Source organism: Montipora capricornis, chromosome 10 (assembly GCF_036669925.1).
Source record: "Montipora capricornis isolate CH-2021 chromosome 10, ASM3666992v2, whole genome shotgun sequence".
In the NCBI taxonomy this organism is placed as follows: Eukaryota; Metazoa; Cnidaria; class Anthozoa; order Scleractinia; family Acroporidae; genus Montipora; species Montipora capricornis.
The window spans coordinates 39,062,585-39,077,584 of NC_090892.1; the positions used below are offsets into that span (position 1 = coordinate 39,062,585).

Consider the following 15,000-nt stretch of genomic DNA (forward strand, 5'->3'; position numbering starts at 1 on the left):
ACTTACTTACTTACTTACCTACTTACTTACTAACTTACTTACCGACTTACCTACTTACGGATTGACTGACTGACTGACTGACTGACTGACTGACTGACTGACTGACTGACTGACTGACTGACTGACTGGCTTGTTAACTCAATGACTGATTGGATTGGCACTCAGAATGCATGATTGACTAGTTAAACGACTGACTGACTGGTTAACTTAAGAATTGCCTACTGAAAGGCTGGCTGGGCCGAGTTGCACAAAGCTTGGCCAGCGCTAACCATTAGTTAATTTCTCAGTTTTTCTTTAATCGTGTGAGTTGTTATGGTATCTAACTATGACTGGCGTAAACCATGCTTTAAGCAACCTGAGAAGCTGATTGGCCAAGTGCCTTACAGACCCTTGTTATTCTGGCTCACTGACTGACATGCTTGTTGACTGAGTGACACATGCAGGTCATATGATGTGAATGACATACACTTTTTACCTTGACTGGTTGGGCATCCGTAAAGTTCCAGTCTCAAACATATCGATCCCAGCTGATTCCATTCGAGTGGTTTCATTCGGATGAAACGAGCCGTTATCGGTACTGGTAACTGATTTGTCACAACGCTGTCCGAGTCATTATTCCCTTGAAGTACCTAAAAAGAGAGACCGAAGAAAAAGGCTTATGGATAAAATGTTTGTTTTACTTATTTAGGTGACTACAAACTTAGCGCTGATTTCTGGACGTTGGGTTTAGGAGGGAATGAACAAATCAAAAACCTGGGAATTGGAAGATGGAAATAAAATGTGGAATCTAAGAAGCCTGCAGATTTTGTTTGAGCAAATTGCTTACTAGCTAGCACTAAGGACGGTGCCTACTATTGTTATTGCGCATACGTTCAGCGCAGCTCCGGATACTCGGGTTTACTATCAGTGATGCTTACTAATACAGTGATATTTTTGCGCGAAGTACTCTTGGTATCCAAAAAGAAAATTGGTTTAGAGAAAATTAAGCTTCAATTTGAAAAAGAATGCCACAAATCGCTTTGTATTTTAAAGCTTTTTACAAATATTATATATTCATCAATTATCTTTGAAAAATGGGTGGTTACCCCCAATTTTCTTTTTGGATTTCAATGGAACTTGTTAAGATTTACGTTTTGCGCATAATCATAAATCGGGGAAAATACCTTTGAATTAGTAGGCACCGTACTTAAGCAATCAACACTGACCAAAGTGACAGTAAAAGCGGGGTTCCTGGATTCTAGCAGGAATTGGTCGACCTCAAATCCGTGAATGCATCACAGTTTAATTTTCCTGAAAAGTTATCTTCTTTTCAGGGTCTTCCTATTCTTCATCTCGGCTTTTACCAGCAGAGCTACTGCAGGTGTCAGACATTTTGTCGACAGGTCGTTCTGTCTGCTGCGAACTTATTGCTACCTAGCTTAACCAATCTTCTCTTTATTAAACAAGATGCACTATATTGACAAGCAAAGTGATTTTATTCAAACACAATGTGCAAATAGACTTCGCGTAAGCCAACCTCGTCCCCAGGGCTTTTTTTTTCCTCTTCTTGGTGAAAAAGTCCTGGGAACGAGATTGGCCTGACATTATCCTGTGAAAAGGTTGCACGTACAGCTTACTGCTACTTACCGTACTTCTCCCTTGAAACCAGTGCGAGAACCACCTAACACCATCACAACTAAAATTAAGGGAGTATTGAGTCACCCAGTGACCACCATTGCCCATAACTTCCAAGCCCTGAGAGGCAACCGCTGATACATTCGTCGTCACCAGCAGGTCGATTTGTAACCATTGGCCTGTGTCAGTTTCTCCTGAGCACCAAGCACCGAACGAATTAAAACTCCTAATGAAGAAAAGCACCGAGAAAGTCATCATAAGTATTCTGAGAAAAAGCAGCCTCAGATAAAACGAATTGCTACAGTTTTACCCATCTAGAGGGGAATTCCAAGGCCTCTTTGAAGCCACTCGCCTTTCACAAGGATATACCAGTGGGTTAAATGATTATTTTTGACCGTTTACTCTTCGTGCAAACCCAGGGAATTAAAATGTTAAGAGGAGCAATTTTTCACCCCCTGAGTAATGGCGTCACTTAGGATTTTTCCCAGTGAACTAGACTGGTGAAGAAATGCTGTTTCCTGAGTTGATTTGTCAATAATTGTGAATGGCAATGAAGTCATAGAGATTTCAACACGGTTCGATGTTCTAGAGTAACTGTTCATCACAAAAGACTACGCAACTGGTTTTTGCAAGTGATCAGTGTAACAGACTTACAAGGTATTGTGGAGTCTTCCTGCTGAAGGAAGCATAAAATCGCTCAAGGAGGATGATGCTTCCAGCTGGGCATCTTTTATGAAACCAGACTTCAAACCAAGCGGCGATGAACAGCCTGTTGAGAGCAAAAACAAACATACAAAGAATGTATCTGTCTATTCCTGTTCTATTCTTTCAATTAAAGTCCTTGCTTTGGAAACGAGGGACAAGTGACTCAAACGTGGGGTGTGCGGCTGTCCAAATAGAAGACCGTGACACTAGCAGTAAGCACTGTTAGATGAGTTTAATCTCTGGATGAGTGAACGTATGGGAATGCCGCACGTTTTTCGCCTTGACAGAGGAGTTGGACTGGCGATTTGTGGGATTCATTCGTTTTTACAGCCATAAGATTATATATTGGCTGCCATGTTCTAGCTAGCACTCGGCTTAATTAAGGACGTTCGCGCCCAAAATGTTCGCACGAACATATTTTTTTTAAACTTGCCACGCAGAAAGGTAAAAAAAAAAAAAAAAAAATGAGGGTGGGAGGTCACCGTGCTCGTTTTCGAGATACTGATGTGCATTTTTACAAGCTTAACTAAGTCAAATCTTTTCATGTTCAATTTACTAATGCAGCAATCATGAAAAAAAAAACATTATCAAAACATGCACAATAACCAGCAAATCTGTCTGATCAACAATGTAGTGAAGCAAATCATATAACTAAGCAATCGTCTTCGTTTTGTCAAATAAAAAAGTTAAAAAATGTAGCCTGTTTCAGGCTGAAATTTGAGTGCCAAAGCTACTAATCGTTGATAAAAAGAATGTTATCTCTCTTGCGATACGATTTCATTCAATTTGTTATTGTTACGTTTCTTGCGCACTTGCTACATGGTGTTTGATAGAATCTTTTCGTTTATGTTTTGGTATTATTTTGATTCGGGTTTCTTGGTTAAATTCACAGAAAAAAGCCACAAAAGAGTCTACACGATTCGAGTTTAACTCTCACAGTTTACTTTTCATAGCAATAACAATGTCAAAGAACTGTCAAAAGTAGATTAATTGACTGTTAATGAAAAATAACTGTGCGCCTTTAGACATCCATCACTCGTGGCAGCCGACAATTGGCCTGTTGATCGACTGTGTACAGAGCGAGGGATGTGTGTTTGATAAAGGGACCTTTTTTTATTGAGAGAGTGGGATGATTTTCTCGCTTTCGACGTGATTAATCTTGTAAGCATTTCAGGGAGGGAAGAAAGAATCAAAAAAGAGTTTGCGTTTGGTGTGGATTACGTGCGAACATCGATAACACGCTGTCAAGGAGCTTTGTGTCTTTGAAATATCGTGCATCTCAAGGGGGTAATTAACGTATTCCGGTGTTGTACGGCCATATTTTGCAATTACAATGTCGTTTCAACTTCAAGACCCACCGGTTATAACCGGAAAGCCGGACATCTTTCTTTCTTTGAAAACATGTCAATACTATATTCTTCGTGATATTACTGGGCTGTAAAAATAATTCATCGTGTTCGACTGAATTACAGCAATCATGCACGAAGATTCTTCACCCACGTCGCTGAGATTGATCTTTATGAGTCACATACGAATAGTGGCGAAGAAAGGCAGTCCGGAATAACTTGCAGCGCTGAGGATTTTGTCGCTAAAAGTTCAATAAGAACATCGAAGAAAAGCACTTTAAAATCTTGCTTGCGTTCATTCTTAAGCGAACCACAGGTCTGAATCGGGAAGCATAGGATCAACCTGGCAGTTTAAAATAACCTACACGATCGATTAGACAACAAATTTCGGATACAAAATTCCTCGACTCCTCAAAATCTCAACGCGGGTTAACTCTTTGTTCCCTCAAAATATTGGCCGCAGGAAAATCCACGGTGTTTTAGGGATAAACTATTAACTATTTTACTTATTTTTATTAACTATAGTAGCACAGATCATCCCGAGAAGGTTCGTACCACATTTTCGATTTTTTATCACAATCTAACTGATCTGTTAAAATACGACAGAAGTTGTAAATATCTTCAATCTCTAGGTTACGACTTTTGTCGTGCCCAAGGGACAAGGAAATAATTAATGTCAAACCAGTTTGACTCGACATGGTATTAAAGTATAGCCACCTTAAAGTTGTGGTATATATAATGCGAAACACGCGATATACGTTTATGAGCAAGAAGTGTTTCTTATCTTTCACTTACTCATAAAATAGTTTGTTGATAATGCGAACTGAGCGGGTTCAGTTCAAAATCACACGAATCTCTGTTGAATTTTCATCCTTCATAATACAGTCTTAATTAACAGCAGCAGATTTCTCGGGAAGCCCAAAGCGGGCGAGTGCTGAAAATTAGAAGTTTCCTTTCCAAGCACTAATCGGCAAGAAGACCTTGAATATTTTTGTCAACCGCACACTTCCCATTTTCTATCTATCACAAGCCGTCATATTCGCAACAGCATTCTTGATGGCCTATCCGAGCTATATACCCCATATGAAAACCGTAAGTTTAATCCATAACAAAGTTCTTAGTAATTCCTGATTATAAACTCGTCCAGCCTTAACTCTCGGTGCATCAATTTGAAACTGAACAAATTTATTTGGTTTTCCGGCATTTTTTAACTAGCAAGACCTCATGGTCACTTTAACAAATGTTTGTTAGATTATTCTTTGCGAACTTTGTGATACTCTCATTGCTCATTTGCTGTTTTCCGTAAGGAAATCAAATAACGCTTATTTTTTAATAAGCATGTACCGTATCTTGGAGTACTAAGTACAGTATGAGTTTGTGTAGCTTTTAGCTGCTATCAATTCGGAGGAAATTGTTCCTCGCTGAAAAATATCAAATGCCTTTCTTCACAAAATCGCTATCACAACTACGCTTATTTCGAATCTACTTAGGCTGTACAATTCACGGATTTTCTCCCGCAGAAACAACACCAAACCCTCGAAAACGGATAGAAAAGTGTGAATAATCCCCAAAGGACCGATTTACCTGCAGTAGCTTCCTCTGTGGCTACTAAATAGAAGACGAAGACTTGAACTAGGCAGGACAGCATCCTTGCAAAAGTGCCCGCTTTGTTAAGAATGTCTGTTTGGTAAGTCGAGGGCACACGTCTTTTGCAGTTCTGTACGATGTTCGCCTCTTCTTAATCGAGGGATTTGATGCACTAGTCGAGCACTTAGAACGCCACTTTGTCTTGGTAATATGATTACAGCATTAATCCACAAATCCACAAATCTGTTGCCCTCGAGGGGTCAGAGTCGACAGGCCGGAAGGGAGTTGCATTGTTTATGGTAAAAATATGAGCGGGGTGTGTAAAATCGATGCATCATGATCCATCACTGTCGGGCAAGGGCAAATTGCAACACTGCAAACGCGGGGTCGGACATGGCGCTTGTCAGAGAAAACACAGCGAAAGCACCATAGTGGCGCGGAGAAATGTTAAAATGCATTCCAAAAACGGACGTGCTTTCCGTTGGAGAAGTCTATTACCATGTGTGCATTGTATCTGCCGAAAAGGTTGGTAAATTATGCGTGTAAGCCCGGTTTCATCAGGCGCAAAAATAATACAAAGTCGACGGCAAACTACAGCGACAACAAAGCAACTGAATGGAAAAGACGTTTTTGCCTGAAAAAACCCTTCAATGAAATGATTTGCGTGAAATGTCTGTATAGTTTCCAAACAATCAAGTTATTGATTCCCACATGTGTTTCTAACAAATCATAAATCTTCTTGAATTGGTCAACTGGTTGACAGATTTTCATCATACCGAAAAGATCTCAAAGATCTTACTGGATCGTCATAAATAAATACATCTATTCAGTGAATTTCTTCAAGCCTTTACTGCTAAAAAATACAATTGAGTTTTATTCAAACAATCCCAGCTCAAGAACATAAACTGTTTAAAGTGTTTTCTTTTCATTTTTTTTTTTCCAACGGAAAGATTACTTCAAACCACTCTAAGAAAATCAGCAGAATAGCTGACAACCGCAAAAATCATAGCTTGTATTTGTGATCAATTCGAAGCAATTTGTGCCTCTAAATAAGGTAGAAATGGCCGGCACCATTAAGTATTGGTTTCGACCTCTTAACCAAGAAGTGGTTGTTATCCCAGATTAAAGAATTTTTTTGTATCCTTTTCGCTTCCGATTCGTTTCCCACTCGACTTTTGATACGAAGAAAGTACTTTCACAGCCATTAACAAGGATGCGTTAAAAACGTTTATCCCCGACCGATTAAGCAATTTTAGTTGTAATGTAAGAACAGTGCCAGCAGGATTGCATCGGCTTAAGGATATCTTAGCCCGGCTTATTCATGTTTACAAATTCAAAAAAGCTCCTTTTCAATCATTTTAATCGGTCTAGCTCAGTGAAACATTCAAGTCTTCAAAACTCAATATTTTCTAAGCTTAAAACCCGAGGCAAGTTACACCGTAAAGTTAACCTATTCCAAGTCCAGTTTCCTCGCCTACTAAAACGTACTAAATTTTAGTCGTTTATAGTCTGTTTATATTTTACTCTATCATTCAAGGAGCCTTTCAAATCACCCCTCCCCCATCGCTCTCCCTCAGACCTCTTTCAGTTTGTCGTCAAAGTTTCATGCCCGTTTCTTTCAATTACTTACGCTGATTTTGTTCCAAAAGCGATCAATTAACAAGACGTACTTATCATAGCAAAACCGAAATAAGAACGAACTAAAAGGATTTATGTCTATCCGGCCTCGAAAGCTCTTTCCCCATCATCCACTGAGCCAATTAAGGTGCCCTGTTAATAGACCAATTCATCCGCTCATTTGCTTTTTCCTAGAACAGAAAAGCATGATTTCGTCTTGGCATATCCTTCATGGTTAGTTCATGGGAATAACACGTCGGGAATAACTCTCAAAGACGGCTTTTTTTACATTCTTAGCAATTCCACAATCTAACTCTAAGTCACCCCGATTGAAGGTGTGATATGTTATCCCCAAGTGACAAGTACAGTGAGCGAGAATTTTAATCGGGCTTAAGCTGGTATGCGCAGGGCTAAAGGTTACACACCAATTAATAACTGTCTTCACAGAGATTCTGTTTCGCAGACACATTGGACATTAATTAATTCAAGTTGACGTCAAAATAAAGAACCTCAAACGGGGCCCTCGTTATTATTTTGCCCCCAAACAAAAAGATCCTATGGTCAGTTTGCAGTTATTGCAAAATCATCATGATTGGTGATGTACATGCCAAGAATCCATCTCAGAAAAAATCAATATTTTGACTCATGAAGAGAACATTGCCAAAGGGGTCTTATGGGCATGCCTCAGCATATGCAAGAGGAACTCTTCAGTTAATTGATCCCTCTTGGACGTTACATTAGTTAAATCTCATTTATGCGCGTTTTGGATTGTGGAATCCCACTTTAATGTTAATGAAATTCTCTTAAGGGTGGACTTAAGCAGAGGATGTACTTGAAATAACAACAAAATAATCTTAGAAATGTCTATTCCATACCATATTTCTCGAAGTAACATTAAGCTAACTTCCAGAGAATTTACGTACTGGCTTTTCGCTTATTTAAAGACATTTGCCATCGGCTTTCCGCGGCAAACAATGGAAGGCTGTGTTTTGTCATAAATCAAAGAAACTTGCATGATTTTGGTTCATATTTTGTCAGTTGCAAATTGAGCATCTTCTTAGAAGAGAAAGGATTTGCAACAATTTTCATGCGTTTATGGCAAATGGCAGAGTGCCATTTCACGCAAAAACGATACTTAATCTCCCTATCCCTTCTTTCGCATGATTAACTTGACTTCAAATTGATCTCAATTGGTAGCCGTCTAGATATAGGCTGCCTAGGACCCTCTCTCAACGAACAACACCTCGATTCAGATCGTCTGAGGATTGTCCTGAAGAGATCCAACACTTTCAACGACTAGTCTTTGCATGATACTGCGAGATCACGCGATGCTGTCCACACCATAACAGGGCCTTCTTTCATAACTTAACGGGTATTAAGCCCGTGTAGAGTGACTGACCGGGTAGCTGACTAGTGTGAGATGCTGTTCGTTACTAAAATAAAAGTATTTTGGTCATACTGTTTTCAACCAACAAAAAGAAATAAATAAACAAATAAATGATAACAAACAAACACTTCCACGGGTAAACACCAAGGTTTTACTTTAGTAACTCTACTGAAAGAATACTTTAATTAATTCCTAAGAAATCGTTGTAGACCTTTTCCGGCTTTTCTGACGAGGGCCTCCCCTTCAGTGCGTTTCGCTTTTGTGGATTATAACTACATGTTTTAGAGATACTTGAGGCAACTGGATATAGACGTCAGCCCTTCCGGAAAAGGAGCTGCCAGCACCTAGCAACAGGAGATAAGAGACGGCGAGCTTTGGCCGGTGACACTCTGGACACACAGCATTGAAATAACTTTTCAATTATTGAAAAAATTAAAGAATTGATAAAAAAGCCCTCCCAAATAACAGTTAGTCAAAGTGATTCGATCTGAGCTTGACCTGAGGTAAAGAATAGAAATACTAGGTAGTTGAGGCACTCAAATGCTTTCTAAGTCCTTGTATATAATTTATTCTTTGTTTCAGATGTCGAAAATGTAACCTAGAATGATAAATCAGTGCGCTTATTAATGCAAAATTTTGATTATCATTTTTCATTTGGAAATCCTTGTCTGGTCAATATTTGATACTTCTGGAAACGCCGAAATCTTAAAATAACACGATATCTAATCAAAGGAGATATCTGTAAACAGATATAAACTGCGCAAGAGCCTGTTTCTTGGCTGAAAACCCACGGCGTATAGACTAAGACAGTCGTCGGCGCCCATCGTGCTATCCGGCGGGAGTAAACATTGTTCAACGAGCTTCTTCTTACTACTATTACTGACGGTCATTTTTTTGCCCCTCCCGCACATGCCTTCTATCCGAAAAATTGACGTTAGTGACGTATATCTATCTATCAAGGCAAAATGCATTTGAAATACGAAAAGCTCTGAAACTGAACTAATCATTATCTAAAGTAAAACGGCCTGGTGCACACCGTAATTGTGCGATAAGAACGAGATGGAATATATCAAGAAGGATATAGTGCAGTGATACGTTAATGATAACTTTATTATCTGATCTTTGCTATAAGAAATAGATTAAGTTTACAATTAAAAGTAACTAACTATATGAAGTATCGCACCTTGTAAGTCTTGTCTTTCTCTGAATAAAAGGGTTAATAACTATGTTCATAACTCTATTCTACTTTATGAAATATTGCCCCGCGCTGAATGAATGAGTCTCTAGTTCGATTGGTGCGAGGTACAGGCACTCCCACTCGTTGAACTCGAAGGGAGTACGAATACGTTATTACATTAATGAATCTCTTGCATGGGTGATCGTCTGCCTCTAACAAACTGATAAATGCCTGCACTGTGTGTTTATCCCTTCTTACATCAAGAGGATCTCAGTAAAGCATCTTTAGAAAAGCCAAGGATGTCCATTGAGCGATTTTGAATCCGTTGCAAGTCGCCGGCCAAGTACTTGGGAAGACCACCCCTAATGGGGGAAGCGTACTCCAAAAGTGGGCACATCTCGGTGATGTATGTAGTTAAATCCCACTTCAGTAGGCAGGTTAGCTTTACGACACACGTGCAAAAAGTAGAGCCGCTTGTTTGCTCTAGCTACAATATCATCGATATGTGCATTCTACCTCTACCCTCTCTAATACCTCGTTTTCGGGACCAATAAGACTAGGAGCTTGAGACTGCTGAGTTTTTTGAAAACTTATCCACATTTCTTTGGTCTTTTAATTAAACATTAATTTCCATTTGGTTCAGGTCAGCCCATGCCACCAAATTACCCATGCATGACCTCTTGCATTTGGCTGTGGCTATCAGAGGGCACCAGCTCATACTGGGTGCAATCATCAGCGTACTTACAGGTACTAATCATAACTCCCAGGGGACAATGTCGTTGACAAACACATTGAACAGTGTCGGTTAGATATAGACATATATAGCTCTTTGGCATTACAAAGCTTTTGCTTTCATGCCCAAATTGAGCACTCTACTAGGATGAGTCATTGCCGCTAGCAATTGCGCATGCTCACTAGCTCGCTAGTTTGAGTACTCTGGCATGGCTTAGATGTACCACATGTGTGGGACATTTGGGGTGGCTTTTTAAGCCTAACCTCCCATCATCATCGATGAGGTCGAAACAGTACTGTCCGATGATCGCGTAAGCGTGATACTTAGAGTAAAAAAAAAAAAAAACCCACAATGTCTTATTGATTAGTTCTATCCTCAGATATATATCATGTTAGATTTGGAAGTGGGTTTGCTTCGACGTCGCATTTTTCCACCATTCGCGGAATCTTTGTCTGTGATGTTTCGCGTTAAGATTGGTTTATTTAAAAGCTTCGTCTATTGTGAATGACCACGGCAATAGGCCATTTCCGAGTTCATGTCTGCCTCCTCTTCAAAGTGAGTCTAAGTGCGAAGTTCTTGTAATGGTAATTAGTTCTACTTTACATATGAATGAAAACTAATTTTCATAACAAAAACTTCGCACTTAGACTCGCTTTGAAGATGAGGCAAGATTGAACTCGGAAATGGCCTATTTGCCCGTGATTTAAGGGAGGAGACTTGATATGAATTGGAAATTCCACTGAATTTCATCAATATAGGGAGCTTAAATTCTACGACGACGTCGACGAAAACGCCACAAAACAATGATATCGTTGGTTAAAAGAGCATAAATAATCGTGCTGCACGGATTTTAGCTCATATTTTTGCGGTTCTCTGCATGATGACGACATGAAATCACTAAATTTTAGGTGAGCACGTGAGCACGTAAGAGAGAATCTTTCATTCTCTATTTTGAGTATGAAACCGCTCGTACTAATTTATTTTTAGGATACTTCGCCCACATTGTACGACGTGAACAAGATGGAATAATCGCGAAAGACTTTTACTAGAGCAAAGTTCTACTTTGAGATGATGTTTTCGTCGACGTGGCCGTCGTAGATCTTAAGGTCCCTAATAAAACGATCCACAAGACATTTAAAACTTGAGCATGATCGAAAGTCAATGATAAGGTTTGCCTGAAACGGCAATACTGATGGGACCTGTCTCTTCGGCACACAGACCACACCCCGTTCAAAATATAGCTTTTCAAAAGTACAGCAGGTCTGAACACACAAATTAGCAAACTTTTTGGAGACAAAAATTTGGTTTATCAACGGAGTTGATAATGTAAATTGACCACCGTACAGAGATTCTAAAAGCTGACGTTTCGAGCGTTAGCCCTTCGTCAGAGCGAATCGAGGGATTATGGGTTACGTGTAGTTTTTATAGTAGAGTAGGAGCTACGCTATTGGTGGTAACATGGCAACGTGAAAAGTAGGAATATATTAGTTAAATGAAAAGCGTTCGTTAATACCGTGAGGATTAAGGGTGCCGATTTGAAAGATGAATTTTTGTTCCAGATTCTTGCGGCTTTCCGTCGTACCTAGATGTAGGGAAAGGCCGCAGATAGCCATGTGTTTTTGGAGTGGTTAGGCAGATTAAAATGGCGAGCGACTGTCTTATATGCATCCTTGTCATTCTTCTCAACATCGCGAAGGTGTTAGCGGAATCGTTAACCTATACGACTAACATTATCACCAATCTATAAATTATTGCATAACGTACAGTATATGCAATAAATGACATTTGCGGAGGTACATGTGAAACGATCGGTGATCTTAACAGATCGCTTAGGTCCCGATAAGACATACTCGGCGAGAACACATGAAATACCATTTATCTGGCCTCGGTTGTTCAAAAGGTGGATAACTCTATCCAGCGGATAAACACTGGCAAAACCAATTGAGTTATCCAGTGGATAGTGATTTATCCAGTGGATACCATTATCCACCCTTCCAACAACTGGGGTCTGAACTTCAGATTCAGTGGCAGATCTAGGAATATTTTAAGGGGGAGGGGGAGGGGGTTCCAGATAGTTGAGGTTACCATTTTGACTTTGTTTGTGTTGTGCATATGTACTTGCATGGGCCTGAAGGAAATTAAGGATAAACTTCACGCGTATTTTCAAAACTTTGAAAATACAAGTGAAATTAATCCTTAATTGCACAAGAGCACATTGCGATTGCCAGGCTATCACATAAAGTGCAAAATTATCGAGGAAAGCGCGTTCGATGCCGCGCCAAATGACGATCAATTTGACATTCGGTTAAAGTTCAATTCAATAAATCGATGCTGTCAACAGAAATATAGCCGTTAATTTAATTAAACTGTATTTTACATGTGGAAAAAAAGAACTTTAATCAGAGTCAGAACCTTGAAGAAGATTCTGCTTGTAACCTCCCTTTTCTAGACAAGCTACGATGTGCAAAATTCAAAATACTGTTCTAAAATGAGGCAAGTGCGTCAAATTAACACGGACATCAAATAGCGTAAATTTCACTGGTCTTCGGTCCTAATCAGGATGATACGAGTTAAATTAATCAGTTTCTTGAAAGAAAGAAAACTTCACCGGATTGAATGGAATTCGACACCTTTTTTCCTTTTTTCTTCTCCTTTTCAGTTTTAGTTAGGCTTATTCTTCTTTGTTTCATATGATCAAATTCAAATTATCATACATAACACTACAACAAGATGCGGATCTTTAAACCTAATCAAATTTATTATTGTTAAATTTAATTAATCTATAGAGCGTTTTCACATGACGTCACGGCAGCGATGTTGGTGTTCCAAAACAAAGAAACGGCGGCCATGTTGGTGTTCCAAACTAATCCTCTGGGAATTGAACTCTATTTTTATGCAAATAATTTCTTTTGTTTCATGAAATCAGCATTTATTTTAGTCACGTGAGTGAAAACGCTCTATATATTCAGCACATTTTAATCATTGTATGTTAAAAAGCGCAATATAAATTATTATTATTTCTGTTTTGAAGCCTAACTAGACCCAAGCAATTCAAAAGATCTTTCAAAGCCTCAGTTTGTTGCAGTACCACGAATTTGCTGCACTTACAAAATCTCAACATGCACATGTCTCATGGAGAAATAGAAGCACTCAGTACAGTAGTTAGATTTTAGGATTGCTCAAGTGGATCTAGCGAGGAACTAATAAGGTTTTGTAATGATATAAAGGTGCTTTAAAATAACAATGTTGTAAAATAGCGTGCACTAAGTTAACGCGAATTTTGTAAAATCGCGTTAATAAAGTGCGTTGTTATTTCCTATAATAAGATATACAGCATCTAATGGAGTAACTACCAACAAAAAGTGGTATTCAAGTCTCCGACATAAAACTCATCTCAGTTCTTAATTGTGAAGATGAAAACAGACCATATCGGTTTAATAAGCATTCCAAATTCCAAGATTCTTTAAAGCCTGAATTAACATTTTATGACTACAAAAGGTTAGCATGAGTAGAGACGGCTGTCAACAACTTTTCAATTTATATAGACAAAAAACCTAGGAAAGAAGGCGGGGGAAAACAGCGACTTTGTACTCTACTTGTCACTCTGAAAGCAGGCGAATATGAAACACCCATGAGGCGGGGAAAACCCCTTATTAACAGCCCTGAAAGATGAGCAATAAAAACAAGTAGTTGCGTGGTTTCCACGATAGCAAACGGTAATTTGGAGAGAATTATTTTTAAACTGGAGTTGATCAAATATTACGTAACATGCGGCCAATGCCACGTTTGGAAATTATAGAAATTACATGTGCAATATACTGGAGTGTACTGGGTCAATTCACTGACACAAGTACTAAATTAGTAGCAATGAACAAGGTTATTGTCCTAAATAATTTAGCTTGGATGCAATAAGGGTACCCACCGGGTTTACACCACAATTTCCAAGAAATTTCCTTTGTTAATTTTTGAGAGTCAAAGGAAAAAAAGTCATTATGCCGACATCTGAAAGTTCTATTTTTTTATTATGAACATAACTTTCAATTTAAATGTTGACCTTAAAAAAAACTGCTCAAGGTGGCTCAAATCAGTTTCAACAATTTTGAGGGAATATCCTATTAGTGGGATTAACTCTACAATTAATTCTGCAAAGTTAGAAAAACTGATCTCAAGCAGTATCAGAGCCACTTTAAAATTTTCCAGTTGTGAAGAACTGACTAAGAATTCCCTCCAGAGAACTTTTCGAACTTTGCAGAGAGTTCAAGGGTTTTATCTTAGCCTGCTTATAGCTTTCACAAAATAAATTGCAAGGGGGTCACTGTGTTCATTATTTTTTTTTTGTAATTAGTTAAATGCAAATTATAGGATGCTTTTAGATGGCTCTTTTGCTGCCATGATAACCTAATACGTCACATTAAAATGGTTTGAGCTACCTTAAATTTCAGTGATAAGAAAACTCATCTGACAAGAAGTTGCACATAAAGCAATTAGTACGGAGGTGGCTCGTTTGGCGGTATATCCTCAGTGGGCTCGCCTTCAAATGTCATAGGAGGTGCAGAGCTTGCTCTTCTGTTCAATAAGCAGTAATAAATGGTATCCACACTGAATAAAACTGTGGAGAAAATACCAAATGCCTAGAGGAGAGAAAACAAAATGTTGCAAGCTTGGTTACGCGTCTGATATTACATTGTAGGAACGGTAGGCCCTGATCCACAGTTTGGCCCGTCTAATTTTAAAGTTTGATGTTGCTACTTGATTCAAAGAGCTAGAGATACATTTTGTATAATATACCATGAATTTTCTTTTCTTTGGCTGTACTTTAAGTCATGGAATTGGA

The 15,000-nt window shown here is 38.9% G+C and overlaps 3 protein-coding genes across 4 annotated transcripts in view; 1 reads left to right on the forward strand and 2 right to left on the reverse strand.

Moving 5' to 3' along the window:
* LOC138019620 (lactadherin-like) overlaps nt 1-5,506 on the reverse strand; it is a 13,651-nt gene extending 8,145 nt beyond the window's left edge. Inside the window, exons 1-4 of the mRNA XM_068866474.1 lie at nt 5,250-5,506; nt 2,269-2,383; nt 1,627-1,840; nt 476-629 (exon numbers count right to left, since the gene is read on the reverse strand). Coding sequence (XP_068722575.1) covers nt 476-629; nt 1,627-1,840; nt 2,269-2,383; nt 5,250-5,313 — 547 coding nt within the window. The 5' untranslated portion in view covers nt 5,314-5,506. The remainder of the gene's footprint in view (nt 1-475; nt 630-1,626; nt 1,841-2,268; nt 2,384-5,249) is intronic.
* Nucleotides 1-15,000, forward strand: part of LOC138021839 (uncharacterized) — a 380,926-nt gene that overhangs the window by 307,320 nt on the left and 58,606 nt on the right. The window lies entirely within an intron of this gene.
* LOC138021419 (uncharacterized) overlaps nt 12,503-15,000 on the reverse strand; it is a 31,359-nt gene continuing 28,861 nt past the window's right edge. For both annotated transcript variants that reach the window (XM_068868288.1, XM_068868289.1), the window contains one exon: nt 12,503-14,797. In XM_068868288.1, the coding sequence (XP_068724389.1) occupies nt 14,651-14,797 (147 nt within the window). In that variant the 3' untranslated portion in view covers nt 12,503-14,650. The remainder of the gene's footprint in view (nt 14,798-15,000) is intronic.